An 18571-nucleotide genomic window follows, 5' to 3' on the forward strand; every position below is an offset into this window, starting at 1 on the left:
AAGCAGATAAAGTGCAGTGGGAAAAATGTACGAGAACAGAAATACAAGAATCAAAAGAAAAGAATTTAAACAGGGTGAGAAGAAATGATTCTACTACCTTTAGGTAGTTAAACAGTACTCTTTTATATAAACTCATATGTACATGCAGTCTTAAAGAGCTGCTTGAAAGGCAGTAAGGGGTGTCTCCTGATGCTGAGAAGTTAGAATGTAAGTGGTATATACTCTAACAAAAGATTAGGACAACATGTCCAGGTTGAAACCTGTTGGATATTGCTAATGATGGATAGAAACAAGGAGGAACATCTGAATCATGGGGATTAATGAACAACTTTGACAGAAGAGAAGAAATGCTCAAAGAATAATGAAAGGAATACTGTTACTGCCTTGTGTGAATGAGACATTTACTGAAAGATGAGGGAGGGGAAAATATGCTATGGATATGTATACACACACACGCATATATGTATATATGCTATGTATATACATATATACACACTGTATATATGTGTATGTATTTTAAAGGATAAAAACTCAAATTTGGAAAGAGAAGGGTGCAGGTGTTTCTATAATTTGAAAGATGACATGTTAAGGGAAAACTATTGCAGACTCTAGCCCTTTTCATTTGGTTTTCTGCTCACGTTTTCAATGAGAAATGTAGATCTAGAGAATTGGTGACTTAATGAAAGGACATTGTCAGCACAGCCAGAGTTATAGTTAAGCTTCATGAGCTGAAAGGGTTTTTTGCGCTTGCTTCTCAACTTCTGCCATTTTTTAGGTGTCCTAATACCAGTTTAGCTCACAGGACTGACATTCTGATGGAGATGTGTTAAATGTAGATTAATTGACTTTGATCCTTGGTTAAGGCATCGTATGTTACAGTATCCATGCAGCAGATCTTCCCCAAAAAAACAGGGAGGAGCTAACTTTGATATTTCTGGTGTTTCCAAACAGAAAATACAGCAGAAGAATAGTCTCTGTTTCTGCCTATTTCGAACATTATAACATCTCAGAAAAGACTTATTACAATTAATAAACATCTGTGTAAATCGTTTTTAAGGAAATAGAAAAAATACCTGGAATTAAACGTTCTGTATTTAAACTGCCTTATAAAATGGACAAATATGATTGTTACTGTTTGAGAGAAGTGAAATCACACTGAAAGACGCTAGATGGCTAGCTCAAACTGCTGAAGGAGCACTTTGCATAGTTTAGATCTAATATTTGTAATATTCTCCTTCCAGTCCTAAGTTTAGAATATTCTTAGAAAGATGAAGATCAGTAGATCTATTGTATCTCTTTCCTATTTTTCTAATTGCAGCACCTTGTATGAAGATTGTGCACATCTCCAAAGCACAGAATTAAAATAGGAAGTCATAGTATAGTCGTGATTATAGAGAATATTGCTTTCATCCTACATGTCTGAGCTGTATCTCACACAGAATTAATTACTTCCATATCAGATACAGCAGGTGTGGGTCAAATTTTATGAATAGGTAGGCTTATTTGCATATTCTATAAGTTTGGAATTATGATTATATTTCCCTTGATAGTACACACGGGTTTGGCAAGTGTAAATGTGCAACATGAGATTTACGGTGTTATACTGTCTTGCTTCAGATAATCTGCTGGGTTTATGTATGTGCAGACACTATATACCATTATATGAGTTTGCGTATCTCAGTCTTTGAAAATTTGTCATTGGGTTCTACTGCTCTAAAAAATATTTGTTTCTTTGATAGAAGGTGGTGGAGTCATCACTACCTGAGCTATGCTGTTTTCTGGGCAATAGTAGTTAGGTGCATGATAAGGAAATTTTCATATTTATATTAAAAACGTGATATAAAATAGGTGTGCTAATGCTGTGTTTAATGTTGCTAAAACAAGCCTTTAGCTGCATTTTGTAGTCATCTTTCAAAGCCCGTAGCTCAATACAATTCAAATGTCCAGCCCTGTTCCACTGAAGTCGATAGGAATTTGTGATTAATTTCAGTGGGATCAAGATCAAGGTTGCTGGCAGACAGCCTGCTTCTTTTCTGTTTCAATTGTATTTTTCTGTTCATGCAAGTACATTGGTGGCTCTCTTTTCTGCTGAGTATTTCATTCTTCTAGCTCTTACTCTGGGCTTTTTTTTTTTCTTTAATTCTTACTACCCAGAGCAGTTTTATTTTTTCATTTTCCCTGAAAGCTTAGGATATTGGCTTTCTTTATCGACTGCAGTATCTGTTCAGTTGTATAGCACTATTTTTATGATTAGTTCTGCATATATATGTTACAAACAATTATTTGTTTATCCCTCTAGCACTGTGGTGCTTAGCTAATTTGGAAAAACGAGTCTGTTTGATTTCTGACATCGGTAGAGTCTTTCTGCCTTTTCATCTAGGTGTGCTACATGGCCTTTTCTGGAATCACCTTATTTTCAGCTCTGTCCATCTATCCATAAGAAAGCAACCAGGGAATTATTAATTCCAGCTAGGCAGAATCATAACACATAATTTATATTTCTATGAAATTGCATAGCTTTAGGAGAAATAATAATAGGGAAGAGCAAGGCTCCCATGGCAGTGCACAAGGATGTATGCTGTGCATTACGTACCACTATGACAATGACCAAATTGACATGGGTCCTCCTCTTAAAATGCAAATATTGCTTCTCTTCTGCAACACTGTGATCATGTGTTGACTTGACAGCGCCTAGTCCTTGTAGAAGAAACCATATCCCTGATTCAGATTTGTAGATTCCCCCCAAATGCCTGTGAAGGGATGGGCATCTAGGAATGGATTTCAAAAAAAGTGGGGAGCTGCTGAAGGTAGCTGATAAAAGGCTGAGAGTGGGCTGAATTCTTAATAGTAAAATATTCAGTGGAGCAAAACCTGAAACCCCAGTTTTCCTCTCATCCACCCTCTTGTCACTCTTCCCTCCAGTTGCTGCATTTGAGAATCACTCTGAGTTTTCTCTTGCAGCTGACTTAATGTCAGATTTTGCAGTGGGCCTGGTTCATCTCCTCTAATACATGTCAGAATAGAATGTGTTCAGTGACTCACAGTTTTGACTGTCACACTCTAAAGGCTGACACGTCTTAGCTGCTTTTATAGAGGTAGTCTTGATGATATAGTCTTGGACTATAGTATGTCTAAATCCAGTAACTTTGTCTTCACTAGGTTATTATTTGCTATTCTAATAGACGTATTTCCAACTTACTCATTATAGGAGAGATTGTGTAAACAGTTGGGTTCCTCAAAATACTACTGGAAATCCCATGTTTGCAAAATTAGCTGCAAGGATTGTGATTTTTTTTGTTTGTTTACCCATTTTGGTCTTCTCTGATTTTTAGTTCTTCCTGGTACTTACTTTTTTTGTTCGTTTTTCTTATTTTGACAGATGGATACAATGAAGATAACCTATGCACAGTCTGAAATAAAACTGCCTGATGGGCAGTAGATAACCTTCCTTACTGGGCAGTATGTGACACTAGATAGATGTGAAGAACATAGTGTGATATAATCCAATCTTTCCTATTTTATGTGACTGTGTAATTACAGAGGTTGGTATTTCTGAGGGAACTGAAATCGCCTACGAGAACAAATCCCACTGAAAGTCAACAAATCCAGTGGCACTTAGTCTGATTAGGGCTTTTGACAGATAAGCTCTGCTGCCTGTTGCAGAGAGAGTTTCAGATGTTACAGCTCCAGTTGCCTATCCCAAACCTCTGCTAGAGATTACTGCTCCCTCACATGAGGTTTGGTAGATGACATGTTTACTTACGCCTCAGTTGATTCAGTTCAGCTTGGGCATTTTATGTAACATTTTCCTGAGTAGCAAGGGAAAAAGTCTTAAAGATTTAACAATGTATTGCACCTGGGGCCTAAACTGACAATCACCATCTCCACCATTTTTCGTGTCACTAGAAGTCGTAGGTAAGCAACTTTAGAAAGATTATTTATATAGTCTACAAAATGGATTAAAAAACAGATGTCAGTGTTGAAAGTGTGGGCTTCAGTACTTGCTGTAGGCAAAAACTGAGTCAGTGCCATAACTATGGCTAGCAGTTGAGTTCCTGGCTTCTCTGCCCTGGTTCAGCCCACTGGATGGCCTGTTGGTTTTACATGAAATTAGCACGTTAAATAGTGGTTGTGATATGATTTTCAAAAAATAGTGTTTACATAAGTAGAGTGGCTTATTATAGCATTAAGTTACTTTTATTACTATCAGTTTTGCATATATGAAAATACTTTAGAGTTGGGAAGATATTTATCCATATTATCAGAAGTTACAGGTTCTTTAAATGAAGACTTACATAACTCTTAAATTTTTAGCATTATCAGAAGCTACAGTTTCATTAAATGAAGATTTAAAAACATGCATAATGTTTTTTTAGAAAGAACATGTCTAAAGATACTGAGATTATAGTTATTAAACTCATGTACTTTGTAAGTCTTGTTTTGGTTCATAGCCATTGCCTGGATTTCCTGCTTATTTATTTATTACTTATTTATTTACTTTGTTGTGTTTTACTTACCAGTTTACTAGGCTGCTCAGTTCATACCTAGGAAGAATTTTCAGCAAGGTTGATTTTTGTTTTACCTGTACATTTTTTCTGACTGTGAGTCTGGGCAATGACTCCTCTAAACACAGAGCATATTTGTCTGGTCTTGCAAATATTATCAGGCCTACATATAGAATTCATAAGCTTTTCCTGTTAAGAAACATTGCTCCAATAAAATCTGTAGCATAACGAAAGGATGGTTCACACAACGTGTGTTATCTGTGGAGCTATTTGCCATTGGCTATTGTAGATGTTACAAACTTACTATGCTTCAAAAAATCAATTGAATAAATTATTGAGAGAAAAATCCACTGAGGTTTGTTAAAAGGTACAATCTGAAGCTAAGAAAGGCCCCGAGTCACAGGTTAAGGGAGTCTGGAAGTGACAGGAAGTATCACTCTTTTCTCATGTCCATCCCTAAGCACCTGTCTCTGCAGGCAGGATCCAGGGCTAGAAGGTTCTTTTCTCTTATGCAGTAACAGTGTTGGTATGTTCTTGCGGAAGCTTGGATTATAAATATGAGGGCTGGTCGTGTTATAGGCAGTCTGGTTACAGAAACACTATTTTACATATTTATTCAACCTGCTGCATGGGTTAAGCTATTTCTGCTTTCCATTTGTTGCATTCAAGCTTATGATAGGATCCAGCTGTGCTTATATGTTAGCAGATGTATTGCAGTGCCTCAGTAAAAATAAAATAACAGGCTAGTGTTCAAAGAGTGGCTCTAACACCAGGCATGGCAATCTACTTTTGGAGAGAGAAGGATAAGATTATGTGATTTTGTCCATGCAAAACAGAAGAAATTCTGAGGTGACTGTAGAATGATGGTTGTCTGCCAGCTAAAGGAACTGCTGGCCCACATAGCATATAGTAGCTTATGCCACCGTCAGCTGCACTGTATGGTAGTAAGCTGTGCCACTAACAGATACAAACTCAACTGATAGCTCTGGTACAGTTCATGACTTCCTGGCAGCTTTGTTGATCTACCCTAGTAGTCTAGCCTGGCTTGAAGATCCAGTATATGTGCGGATAGGAAGGGAAACTTCTGGACAAGTCCATTATCTCAGAAATTCTGTTTATAGAACTTACCCAGTTAGTACTCAGGCTTGACATCTACACCAAGTCCAGAATGCTTGGAAACCTACTATTTGTTAGTTATTATCATATCCTATGATTAAATCTTACATTCTCTTGTTAAAATTACAAATCTAGGCACAGCATTTATAAAAAGTGTTCTGTAATTAAAAAGACCAGATGTTTCTTATTGAAACTTGGGCATTTTTAAAAACAATTGTGAATAGCCAACTCCTTCATGCATCAGCTCTATAAAGTCAGTGCAAGCCAACAGCTTGTATAGAAATTAACTTACTGGTTCCAGCAAATCAATCCAGATTTTTGTTTTGTTTTTATTTTAAAAGAATGACCAAGACAAACCTATTCTGACTTGCTGTCATAGATCTGACAGTGCTGCTGACATTGAATCTAATAAGCTCAATAGGGCAGCAACAATAGATCCTGCCATTTGCTAATGAGCAGATGCTGGCCATTTTCTAAATGAAAGTAACAGGTATTTGCTGTAACTGAGCAGAATGCATCTAGGCTCCTTTTGCTGAGTATTTGAACTAAGAAGAAAATAGTTTCAGAGAATCCTTGTCATTCTCAAGCCTTTGACATATAAAGCAAAAGCTGGATAAGTGGTATTTTAATCTCCACCTATTCCATACTCTTCACCAAAAGAGATAATAATGTCTGTGCACATCTTGTATGTAAGCCCCAATCTCTTTCTGGTAAGAGTGCTTTCTTTCAAGTATTATTTGTGTGGATAAAGGGTATCAACAGTGGTAAAATATTGTGTATATTTATTGCCTCAGTAAAGAGGCAACTTAATCCAAGAGAAAGTAATGCTTCACTGTTAAGCACCATAGCATATAGCCAGAAAAACTGGCACTGGCACTGTAATTACCATTTGTCTCAAAAATGATTTGCTGCCAGTGGATCTAAGTACTTGCTGATAGAATTATTTACATGGCTCATTAAAACACTTGTACAGAAGATTTCTTTGTAGCAAGAGTACTTTTGATTTGTCTGAGTGCACATTTATTGAATATTATGTCTTTGACATATCTAAGCTAATTATAGACAGCATTCAGATGACAACTTTTACTTTCCAAGAGGTGATTTATATTGCTAACTTAACAATGGAATTTGCTGAAACTTTTTATAGAATATCCAAAGACTGGGCACTGTCACAGTAATCACCAAATTGTAATAAGAGCCTGTCTTCACTCTCAGATACTGGATTACCATCATTAATTTTTTTAGCTGGATTCCCCGTAATGACAAGTTATTCGTACTCATGCTGTTTATGTATTCACTCCTAACAATTTCTGAATGAATTGGGCTGTTTTCAACCAAATTTGACGGAGAGGGAAAAGTGTCAAAACAAAATTCCTTTGAATTTTGAGCAAATAGGCCACTAGATGTAGGGCAGGAACTCTCAAAGTGTTTGGTGCTCATCAAACTATGTGCGAGTTTGCCCCGTATCAGACACCAAAAAAAGTCTGGGGGAGACTGACATAATGGAAGCCTCAGCAACAGTTTGAGGCAGTGTGAACCCCTTTTCTGGAAGTCCCAATCAACTTGAAACACAGATATAACATGGATTGTAAAATACTTTTCCTGGAGATAAAAGTTGGAGAGGATCTTGACTCCAAATTTGGTAAATACTTCATTACTGAAACATAAAACTACTGGCATTACTACACAAAGGTCTGATTCAGCTTCCACTGTTATCATTAGGAATTTGCCAATAACTTCAGCAAAGATAGGCTCAAAATAGAAACATCAATATTAATTATGCAAGACTTGACAATTCTAAACAAGTGTATGAATGTTAGGTGTTCTGACCTGTTTCACAGAGCCATTGACAACATATTAAAAACCTTTCCCTATTTAGAATACAACTTAGTTTTGCTACACAACTGCCAGATTACCTACAACTTTGGTAGTCTGGGCAGATCTAATTGTGAAATAAAGACCTTAAAAATTAACATTTGTATTTAATTCTTTTGAGTTCTAGTGTTCCCTGAGAGCAATAGAATGTGTGAGAAGTAGGTTATTACCAGTGTCTATGTAGAAATATCAACGAATTCTAATCAATACAGTACAATATCATCATTTATGTTAATTTTTGTGAATTGTTCTTATTTCAGATGAAGTGGCAATCAGTCCTGCCACAACAGTGTATTTTGCTGATGACATGTCTCCTAATGGCTTTGGAAGCTGTACCTATAGACATAGATAAGACAAAAGTTAAAGGAGAAGCCCATGCAGAAGGAGAAAAAATAGAAAATCCAGTAAGTAAAATGAAATTAATCTAATTGAATATTTTGTACTAATTGTCAGTAATCTGGCTATATCAAACTCCCATCCTGAAATTTAAATGTACTGGAGTTATGTGCAGAAAGGAAACTAATATTTGCCAATATTGTCACATGGTCTACCATCTACTATGGTGGGGTATTTCAATTCTTAGTTTCTTTTCCCTGAGCTGCTAAAGGTGAGGTGGCAAATGGAATGAATCCCCCCAGCTTACAATGGGAAGAACTGCTTATTGCTCAACAGAGATTTTCTTCAAGTGACTGAGTGATGGCCTGGGAAATTCCATTCAGTGATTTTGATGATAAGAATACCAATTCCAGCTGGGTGCTTCAAAGAGAACAGGAAAATGTTTGGTCAGGGAAATACAGTTAACTTTTACTGGCATGAAGTCTTCTCAGCTGCAAACTGTATTTGTGAATACTATAAGTGTGTTAAGTAAAGACATTTGAGATCTTGTATTTGCTGAAGTGCAGATTGTTTTTGTCAAGAAACAGAACTCCAATATCAGCTTTTAAATTGATGAACAATAATGTTTGAAAGCCAAATAAACTCTGCAGTTGAAGCGCAATTTTTTTTCGAAATGGGTTATTGAGTCCTAGCACAATCCCTGTTTCAATGGAGTGGCCTTCTGGAGAGTGTTTTATTTGCCACAAACCCTCATGGGAAAAAAAGAGTATAGCCTATGTCATAGGAACATTAATTCATCTAGTGTAAAATCTACCTATTAGGCTGAACCCTTGGTGGACCTCTGGTTTGTCTGCCCTCAGCAATGCAGTTTCAGTGATTCCATATTTACATTAAACATTTCCCGAATATATTACCTGTATATTTATTGGAAGACATGCAGATTAGTGCCAAGTCAAACCTCTGGTGGTTGCTTTTGGCAGATTGGGGACAGCTGCCTTTATGAAAGGTTTTCTAGGAAATGCATTAAATAGCCTCAAAGTTTTTTCTGCTTTTGGGGGAAATGGAGAATGGGCAATATTCTGAACTGCTATTGATTTATGTAGCAAATGAATTACACAGTTAAAAAAAAAAAAAAACCCTATGTTAACATGACAGACACCTGCTTATCATGTGCATTCTTAAACACCCTTTTCCTCTTCCTTTTCAGTTACTGAAATAAATGAATCATAACAATATAACTTGTTATAGGGCAATGGTGCAGACCAGAAAAACTGAAGATACATGAAAAGAGCATTACGATTGTGTTGCTGAGATTCTAGTTTCAGTTTAATTCAATTTAATCATTGGACTTATATGAAACAAAATGTGTGGTATTATATTCTTTTCTAAATTTAACATTCTTTTTTGAAGGATACGGGGCTCTATTATGATGAATATCTCAGGCAAGTAATAGATGTCTTGGAAACAGATAAGCATTTCAGGGAGAAACTCCAGACTGCTGATATAGAAGAAATAAAGGTAGGTACAAAAAGTTAAATTAAGAATAATTGAATCCATAATCATGTAAGATTTATGCTGTATTCTTTCTTCCCTTTTTTTCTTCATGCTCCTCTCAATTTTTGTGGGCTTAAATTTCTTCTTTCATTTTTCATTTACTTAGGTATTGAACTCTTACTAGATCTTTGTCTTTAGTCAGAGGAGAATAGATCTGCTGTTCCTTTGAATAAAGAAAATCTATATTTTAATGCACAGTTTCTACCTTCTACCTAGCTACCAAAAAAACAGTTTATTTCAGATTTCTTGTTGAGGTAAAGAGCTGTTAAGCAAAATGGAAATTGAAGTCTTAAATACGCTTTTACATTCTAAATGAACAGGTAAATATTCTGTGACCGTTGTCAAGTATTAAACTTTCGTTGTCAGAGGCAAGAACTGGGGATTTGTCAGTAACATAAGGCCAGTTTCAGACTCTGTACAGGCTGGTGTACCTTCATTGACATCGAAACTGCTGCTAGCTTAGCTCCCACTTGCTCTTGCCTGCTGGGTGATTTAGATCACTGTTAAAGCACCACCAAAAGACTTCTCCCCTCTGAGCTGAGGATACTATGTCGTAAATGAATATGATGACACAGAAGAGAATTACAAGAAAGACAGATTTTGAAGCCAGGGGAAACTGAGGACTTGTGCTAGAGATAATGTCAGTGTGGGTAGGAATAAGACTGAACTGTGGCTGCCTCCTCTGCTCTCCTTTCTCTGGTGCCATCCGTATAGTACTCCCTCCAGTCCCTCACCACAGCCTTGTCTTTTCTGCTTCACTGCCTGGCTCTTGGTGGTTGTTCTACATTCCCTTTCACAAACTACAGATTCAGCAAGGGGCAGGTAGGAAACATGGTCTAAGATGATAGACTAAAGAGAAGATCCTGCCTTTTGCATTTCCTTTCACAAAGATTACTGATGTTGCCTTTGGCATCTTTTGACTCCTCTCTCGGCTGTGCTACATGCAGTGCAACCCTTGAAGTTTACTATCTGTTTCCAGAGCCCGATAGAATATTCTTGTAGCGCTCCTTGTGGCTGTCACAGTGCTTGCATCTCCTGTTAAGTCTTATGGCTGTCATCAAGAGGGTGAAAAACATAGCACTGTGTGTGTTGGTCTTGCAGCTCTTCTGAACTAATTTGAGAACAGCTGGCCAAGAAATTTGTCACTTCTGAAATGTCATTAGGTGATTTTTGCTTCAAGGTCTTACTTACGCTCTTTGGAGCATTAAGATTTTTAGAAATTCTCTTTTCAGAAAGCTTTTAGGACTCCCCTCTTTCTATAACCATAGGCTTAAAAAGATGTGAATAGTCTTTTTGAACAGTTTTTGAGATTCTTGCAGTGTGGGCTACAGAATTGTCAAAAATTGCCATCAATCTGCTATCTTGCAGCTCATGTCTAGTGGGAATCCTAAAGACTACTTTCTTTTTGTTTCTATAGATAACTTTTTTTTTTTTTTTTTGACAGAGTGGAAAACTGAGCAGAGAGCTTGATTTAGTAAGCCACCATGTAAGAACACGACTGGATGAACTAAAAAGACAAGAGGTGGCAAGATTAAGAATGTTAATTAAAGCTAAAATGGATTCTGTTCAAGGTAAGAATACAGACTAGGAAACTAGGAAAATTAACAGATGGGTTTGTGTTGGACAGGTGCCCAAAATCCATCAATTATGCTTTGTTGTCAACAATAACAACTGAAGTAAGCTGAAAGTAAGTGTGTCCTGCTTTCTAAGCTGGCTTAGCACCAGTAATGGCCCATCTTTTTAGTAAAACTGGGAGAGGAGAGAAGCCATCTATATTTTATAAATAACAAAACCTGATTATGACAAGTTTGCAATTTTCTCATTCCTCATGGAGAACTAGCAACATGGCAGGACCAGGTTTAAGAACAGAACGTGACACAGCTTTTTTTTTTTTTTTTTTTTTTTTTTTTTACAGAGTAGAAAACCAATTTTTTTTTAAAGTCAGTTAAAGAATACTAAGTTTTTCTTTTCTTTTTAAGCCTCATTTCCACCAATAAAAGTTAATTTACAGATTTATAACAAACATTAAACATTTTAGTTCAAAGGATTATTTTTGTTATTTTTTGTAGCAATTTTAAGGTCCAAGAAAAAGAAAAACATTTGGAATGGAAAAGCTTCTTCATAGCATTTTTTTAATTGGTAATGCAATGGTACAAACTCAGGCCATTTCTTTATATGAACAAAGTATACAGGTTTCTTAGGATTCTGATTATTCTGTGGGGAATGGGGGAAATGGTGCTATTCTTTTTTCTTCTTAGTATTGGAGGGTTTTTAATTCCAGATTGCAAAGTTTCCAGTTAGAACTAATTCAGTAAATTTCTTATTAGCTGTTTCTTTTTTAAAAGAATTGGTTGCTCGACAAAGTTCCTAAAGAAAAATTGCATGGTCCTGTTTCCAAAAAACCTGTCTTTTTAACAAAGAAACTCTTAAAAAAAGTGCTTAACTTGCCTATGCAGATTATTTTCTTGCACATTAAAAGCCTTCTGCAAGTTAGGGGTGGGATCCGACTGAACTGAATTGGTAACGGATCAATTTTAGAATATTCCAATAAGGTTCTGCTACTGCTAATACTATTAAGCTTAACTTACAGGCAACAAGTAGGCTGGAGAAAAGTATGTGTGTGCAAATACGGGTGTGTGGGGGTGTTACTAGTGTCAGGAAAAGATCAAAATCATTTGGGAAAGAAGGTATTTTTAGTATAGTACTTTTCTAGTGAAGTCTTTAGGTGCTACCATAGTATAATTAATGAACAGTTATACAAAATTAGCTTGAGGGCATTAGATCACTTTTCTGTCCTTTGTGCTTTCTTTTAATGAAAGTTCTAGTGCAGAAAGTGCAGTCCAGCGGTAGCCAGAGAGTACAGTCCAGCAGTAGCCCCTCCAGAGGAGTCAGTGCGTTGCTTCACACACATGCCACCGTGTTCATCTTCCTCAGGCTGCTGTTAAGCTACCGAGAGCCTGGTCCCATGCTCCTAGTGCAGGCAAGCGTTCCAGGACGTCATGGTGACGCTCGCAGTGAGCTAGCTGGCAGCAGCTAATGATACTTAGTTGTGTGAATAGTAATTTTGCGTAGCAGAATGTCTGTTTACAATCCTCCTTAAACCTTTGCTGCCCCAAAAGGTCAATATTACTATGTCCTTAGCTCATACCCAAACTGAGTCATTTTATGTGGATGTATGTATGCTGCGTGTGTTAATGACAGAAAACACTGTAGATACCTAGTGGCAGCTAAGAGCCTCAGAAGCTAGGCTGTATAGAAAACCATTCATTAAGTATATACTTAACAAAATATCCTCATTTCTTTGCAGCATACAGTTTTAGAAGACTTCTTGATTGTTTGCAAAAAAACCCCAATGATACTGGTTTATCAGAACTGTTTCCTAACTTCTAGTAGAGAACTGCAACAAATTTGGCTTTTCTGTGTGTACATGTATTTGAATTAAAAAAACCCAACAAAACAGTTTAATGTACTGATTACTTGAAGCCCTCTCTGCTTCCATAAATCAGGGATAACTAACAGAGCATGCTTTAGAAAAGTAATTTTTTTTTCTTCCACAACAGATCGGGCATATACATAGATTCCATTACTGTATAAATGTGAGATGCTATGTATGTGAGACAACAGGAATAGATGATTCCAGTTTAAAATGTTCAGATGACTACTAATGTGTGAAAACAGCAAGAGTGTAAAAATACTTTGTAAAGTTTGTAGTTTGTAAAGTAACGGGCCCTGCCAGGGAATACTTCACACCATGTACACCATGTATAGCCAAATTATCTATAAAATACAACTGCATCTATATACCTGTGCAATATCTTGAAACATGTACAAAAGTGCATTCTATAGTTGTGAAATGTAGAGCCGTTGGATTTCCTTTTATTTGTTCTGTTAATCTTTCCCACGCAGCACCAGTTTTCTATCTTGCTTTTAACAGTATACTGTTTATATATATTAAAAAAAAAACAAAAAACTTACTTCCCTCTCAGATAGGTTTAAAAAAAACAAAAGGAAGATTATATTTTCCATATATTCAGTCCTAGTGCATCATGTTTTTTAGAATTTGAACTGAGATCCTGCTAGACTGATCATTACAGGACATAAGAATATCAGGGATTGGGGGATTTTTTCTCCCCCCTCCATGTCAAGTCTTAGATAAGGCAGTAATGTGGCAAGTAAATGCCATCAAATAGAATTAGTCTTTTCACTATAAAGATAAGGAGTGGAGGAAAACCGTTTTTTAAGCCTATTACTACACTTTAAAAAATGTTTTAAAAACAGATTAAGGAGAGTATTTATTTCAACAGAAATTATGATCTCACTAGGGAGGAATGATGGTTGAAATATGCCCCAGCCAGCATTTGCTGGCTTGTGATAATACCAAACACAGTATAGAGTGGAAGACAAATAATTTACCAAAGGGTGACAAGTTTAAAATGATGTTTTCCAAACTTTTTTTCCCCACAAATCAAGTTGTCTTTCCTAAGCCATCTAGTAAAAGTTTGTCAAAATGGTTACACATAATATATCGAAATATATGCTGCTTAAGAGAGTATTGTTAACTAGCATTAACTATCAGAAACCACAGTAACATCTAGAAAAGTCTTGTAGAAATGAAATTTGTTTTTATGGTGCATTGTTTATTTATATTGTTGGTATAGTCCATCTCATACAGAAAAAAGAAATATTTACAGCTTTTAGACACAGGAACTGACTCCCCACTGTCTTGCATTTTTAATTTTGGACAAATGGACTTTGAATCTCTGTACATCTGTTCTGATACAATTTTATACCATATTTTACTTGCATCTTTGGCCAGATATGTCATTTGCAAAACATAGAGGGCAGTAGAGAGCCAGACTTCTAGTTCAGGAGAAAGCTGCAGGTTGTTAGGTCTGATACTACAGATAACTCCACCAGAAGCATAGTCAGGTGCATTATTATATCTCATGTATAAAAAAAAGAAGTAGAACAAAATGTCTGTCTTGGTATGTGAAGCTTGGTTTGCTTGTAAATTTGCTGGCCAAACCACAAGCTTTAATTTCTGCATGTTAAACTGTGGTGTACAGTGCAATGCTGACATGTCAAAAGGAAGACAGTACAAATTGCTGTCAGATTTGTTGATCTCCCTCAGGTAAAGCTACTTTAGAAATGTTGCTATAATTTCCTCTGACAGTGAAAAATTATCCAGTCCTCAGGGAGCCTCAAGTACTTACAAGGCACAAGCTCCTGTATGAAAGTTTAACTTCTTGATCTCTCTTGCTTTCAAACTTGTTTTAACATGTTTTACATTTGTTCCTTGTTCTTTCAGACACTGGCTTAGACCATCAGGCTCTCCTTAAACAGTTTGAGCACCTGAACCATCAAAATCCTGACACGTTTGAACCTAAAGACTTGGATATGTTGATCAAAGCAGTGAGTGCTAGATATAAACTACTATAAATTTTTTTTTTTTTTTGCTATTATTATGCTTTTTTCCTGTGGTGAAAGCAAATCCTTTTATGTATACCACTTTTTATAAATGACACGCAGCTCTTAATTTCAGAAAAAAATCAATTGTCTCCATTTCATGTTTGAAAACTTTGTCGTCAGCATGCATTATTTGAAAGGGCCCTTAAATTTTGAGAGTGGTGTCTTAACAGGATTTGCATGCATTGCAAACAACTTGGGAATTACATACAGCTTTCTTGAAAGCATTTAAATTAAATACAGTTTTGATAGGGGCACATTTTGCCCAAGTGTATTTTCTGATTTCTGAAGTCTGATTTCTGTTTCTAAATGATTTTAGATGTCTCACAGAATGACATAAATAGTCATCCCTAAATAGGCATTTGAATTTTGGGATCTATTGTGTATATGTCAAGCTGCAAAACCACAGCATGGTAGAATTTCAGATATGAATATTGGAAGTTGCATGTGTTGGGCATGGCATTCAATGTACATTAGGTTTAGCAGATTCAGTATCTAATTACAGGCATTTTTTTTTTCCAGTCCATATTTATTAGGGAGATGCAATTAAGTTAAGCGTGGCCTGGCTTTTTTTCAGCTGCTAGAATAAATGCACTTCCCAAGGGGGAAAAAGACTTTAATGTCAGATAAGCTTTAGAGAGCACTGCAAGTCTGAGATGAGAATTTGACAATGTTTTCACAGTAAACGGGAAGAAATTTTTTTCTTAACTAAGGAATATTTTAAACTTGCCACAGTACTACAGTCTTTTCCCCTTGGAAAATTTTCTCCCAATTTGCTGTAAAACATATATGTTTTATAAAGTGTCTTGCCATTTCTAAGCATTACTTATGGAAAAACTCTGGCTAGGAGAGGCATATCCTCTGCTGGGCAGTTTTCTCTTATTATAGAATTTTTCTTCTTACCTTCTCATCTCTCAGCTGAGATATTGACAGACTGTAATGGGTATTTTAGGGGCTTTTTTTTTAAGAATTGTTTTCAAAAAGTATGGTGACTTTGAAAACTAAAATGTAAATAATGGAGAGACTATCGGGTATGTTAAACTGTAGGATAAGCTACAAATGTTCTTATTCTGAAATAAACAAGGAGTCAATAATACCATTCAAAGTTGTTCTTAGTAATTAGTACGGGACATACTGAACCTGAGTTAATTGATTATTAACTGAGGAGAAGGGGTGCCTTGTTGCCTCCTTACAGTACTGTATAGTTTCTGAAGGTGCCTAGCAGCTGAACCCTTGCATATTGAATTCTGTGAAGGTGACAGAGGAAGTGAGGAAGAAGTTTCTACATCACTGTCAAGTGAGAGGGGACCCCCAACTAGTCTTCATGTTTAACAGGAGAATGGCAATACAGCTGTTTTTGTCCACAGATGGGTGATTTGTCCACAGAACTGAACAATACTTTTAACATAATCATGTGTGTGTGTATATCTATTTTTAGGCTACAAGTGACTTGGAAAACTATGATAAGACACGCCATGAAGAATTTAAGAAATATGAGATGATGAAAGAACATGAGAGGAGAGAGTATTTAAAAACACTCGATGAAGAAAAGAGACATCGAGAGGAATCCAAATTTGAAGAGATGAAGAAAAAGCATGGAGATCACCCTAAAGTTCACCATCCTGTAAGGCCACAGTCTGTTCTTATACAGTTCAGAAGGAACTTTGCTTACCAGAGAGAAAAAGCTAATAAAGAGAAGGGTGTATCATGTTTATTCTCAGCATTTGCCTATTTCTCCTCTCATTGACATCACTGGGAGCAGAGAGCGGGAACAATGCTGAGTGCATTACAAAACCTGCTGTACACCCCTTTTTCCTGTGCAGGTATGCTATATGCTGGCAAAACAGCATAAGCTAAAACTCATAAGGGGGAAGCCAGCAGGGTATTCAAAACTGCAAGGATGCCTTCATGGTATGCCTAACCTGGAAGGAACTGCATCGCAGCACCATTTGCTCTTGAAAAAGCAAACTGATTGAACTCCTTTCAGCTGTTACTTTTAGATGAGTCTGTCCAGCCATGCTGCATTACTACAGATGGTCCTTTCCACTGAGTATGTGTTTCCTTGATGCTCCCTCTTCCATGGGCCTTTCTATTTAGTGCAAGTATTAGACATGAGTAAGAGGGGGTTAAAGAAAATTCCATTGAATCTAGTTGGAACAAAACAAAAAAAGCCTTTTTGAGAAACTGTAATGCAAAGGTAATGCAGTAAAATTACACTGAATCATCTTTTGAATAGTTTTTCTTTGTAATCAATCTATAGGGAAGCAAAGATCAACTGAAAGAGGTGTGGGAAGAAGCAGATGGACTAGATCCTAATGAATTTGACCCCAAAACATTTTTCAAATTACATGGTAAGAGGCTTAGTTTAATTTAACAAACAAATCAAGGGGCTGTCTGTTATCTTCTGCTAAGAGTGTTTGTTCAGCATGTTTGTTTTATGCCAGGAGGAAATCCTGTAACTCAAGCAATTTCAATAAATCCAGAGAGTGTAGAAGAGAAAACAAATTGTATTGTTTGTAAATTTACTGTACCAGTAAGATGTCAAATGGCATTTAAAAGTTGTAGATGTTAGAATTTTGTTTAAATACTCACAAAATCATGTAGCTCTGACCTGTAATCAATAGTGGTTCTTCAGGGAAGAGTGAATACTTATAGGGCTGTCTATAATTATAACTTTGCTTACACACCATGTGCTGGTAATAAGTTCTCAGAAATGTGTGCGAGAAAAGTCATTTTCAACTTCTCTGTGGTTAAGCGCCAGTCTCTCCTTATCTTTCAAAAAGTCATGGAAGTACTAAGCCCCATCAGACGCTGCAGGAGTCCCTAAAAACAAACAAACAAAGCCAAAATGCTCCCAAAATTGCTTCTACATTTGAGTAGTCTGCAACTAAAAATGATGAAATAGTACCAGAGACAAGGACTTTGTCTGTTCATCTCAATGGGCATTTTGCTTTAAATGTAATTAGATAAATGTGTAACCTTATATCCTGACATTGCTAGATGCTGCATAATAAAATACCGTTAAGCAGGGCATGCCTAACACTAGGTTGTGAAGGGTTGAACAGTGCGTGGAATTTGACTAAAACCACAGAAGATGCTTTAACTGAAGAAAAGTGCTCTAACTTGAGTCTGATCTTTTGTTTCTGTTTAGAATATATTAAATGTACTGTGAATTTTAGGTACTTGACATAGAAAGTAATTATTAGACCATATTTCTTCTCTCTTTCTAGAGATCTTGAAAGAAAAATTTCTGAAATTTTTTTCAGTAGCTTTTTCATGCAAGTCTTACTGAAACAGAAATGGCCAAAATAACCTTTTGCCTTAGAGATTAGTATATCAAAATTTCTGAAGCAGTTAACCAAAACTATTGCATAATAACAGTCATTCAAAGTAGACATCCTCTTTCAACTTCAGAGGTACTATAACAACATTGACTAGAATATAGCATAAAAGATGGATTATTACTTATCAAGTATTCTCTCCTTTGCATTCATTGTCAAAAGTCATTCTACAATGATCTCTGGAAGCATTGCATATTTGTATAGATTTTGGCAGAATTCTGTTGTCTATTTGAAGGGTCATACTGCTGGATAATAAAGTTTTTTACAGATTTTTGTTGATCCTGTTGCAAATGTAGCTGTTAAATTGAGAAAATTTGTTTGTTTTCAGAAGTATTTTTTGGCAATTGCACTGTATACAATCCTATTGTGACCTATTTC

General features: G+C 36.2%; 1 protein-coding gene across 3 annotated transcripts in view; it reads left to right on the forward strand.

Annotated features, from left to right (window-relative positions):
• NUCB2 (nucleobindin 2) overlaps nt 1-18571 on the forward strand; it is a 29972-nt gene that overhangs the window by 4452 nt on the left and 6949 nt on the right. For all 3 annotated transcript variants that reach the window (XM_026078987.1, XM_026078988.1, XM_026078990.1), the window contains 6 exons: nt 7757-7900; nt 9243-9350; nt 10831-10957; nt 14695-14798; nt 16291-16476; nt 17113-17203. In XM_026078987.1, the coding sequence (XP_025934772.1) occupies nt 7757-7900; nt 9243-9350; nt 10831-10957; nt 14695-14798; nt 16291-16476; nt 17113-17203 (760 nt within the window). The remainder of the gene's footprint in view (nt 1-7756; nt 7901-9242; nt 9351-10830; nt 10958-14694; nt 14799-16290; nt 16477-17112; nt 17204-18571) is intronic.

The sequence above is a fragment of the Apteryx rowi genome, unplaced genomic scaffold (genome assembly GCF_003343035.1).
Source record: "Apteryx rowi isolate R43461 unplaced genomic scaffold, aptRow1 scaffold_49, whole genome shotgun sequence".
NCBI classification, from domain to species: domain Eukaryota; kingdom Metazoa; phylum Chordata; class Aves; order Apterygiformes; family Apterygidae; genus Apteryx; species Apteryx rowi.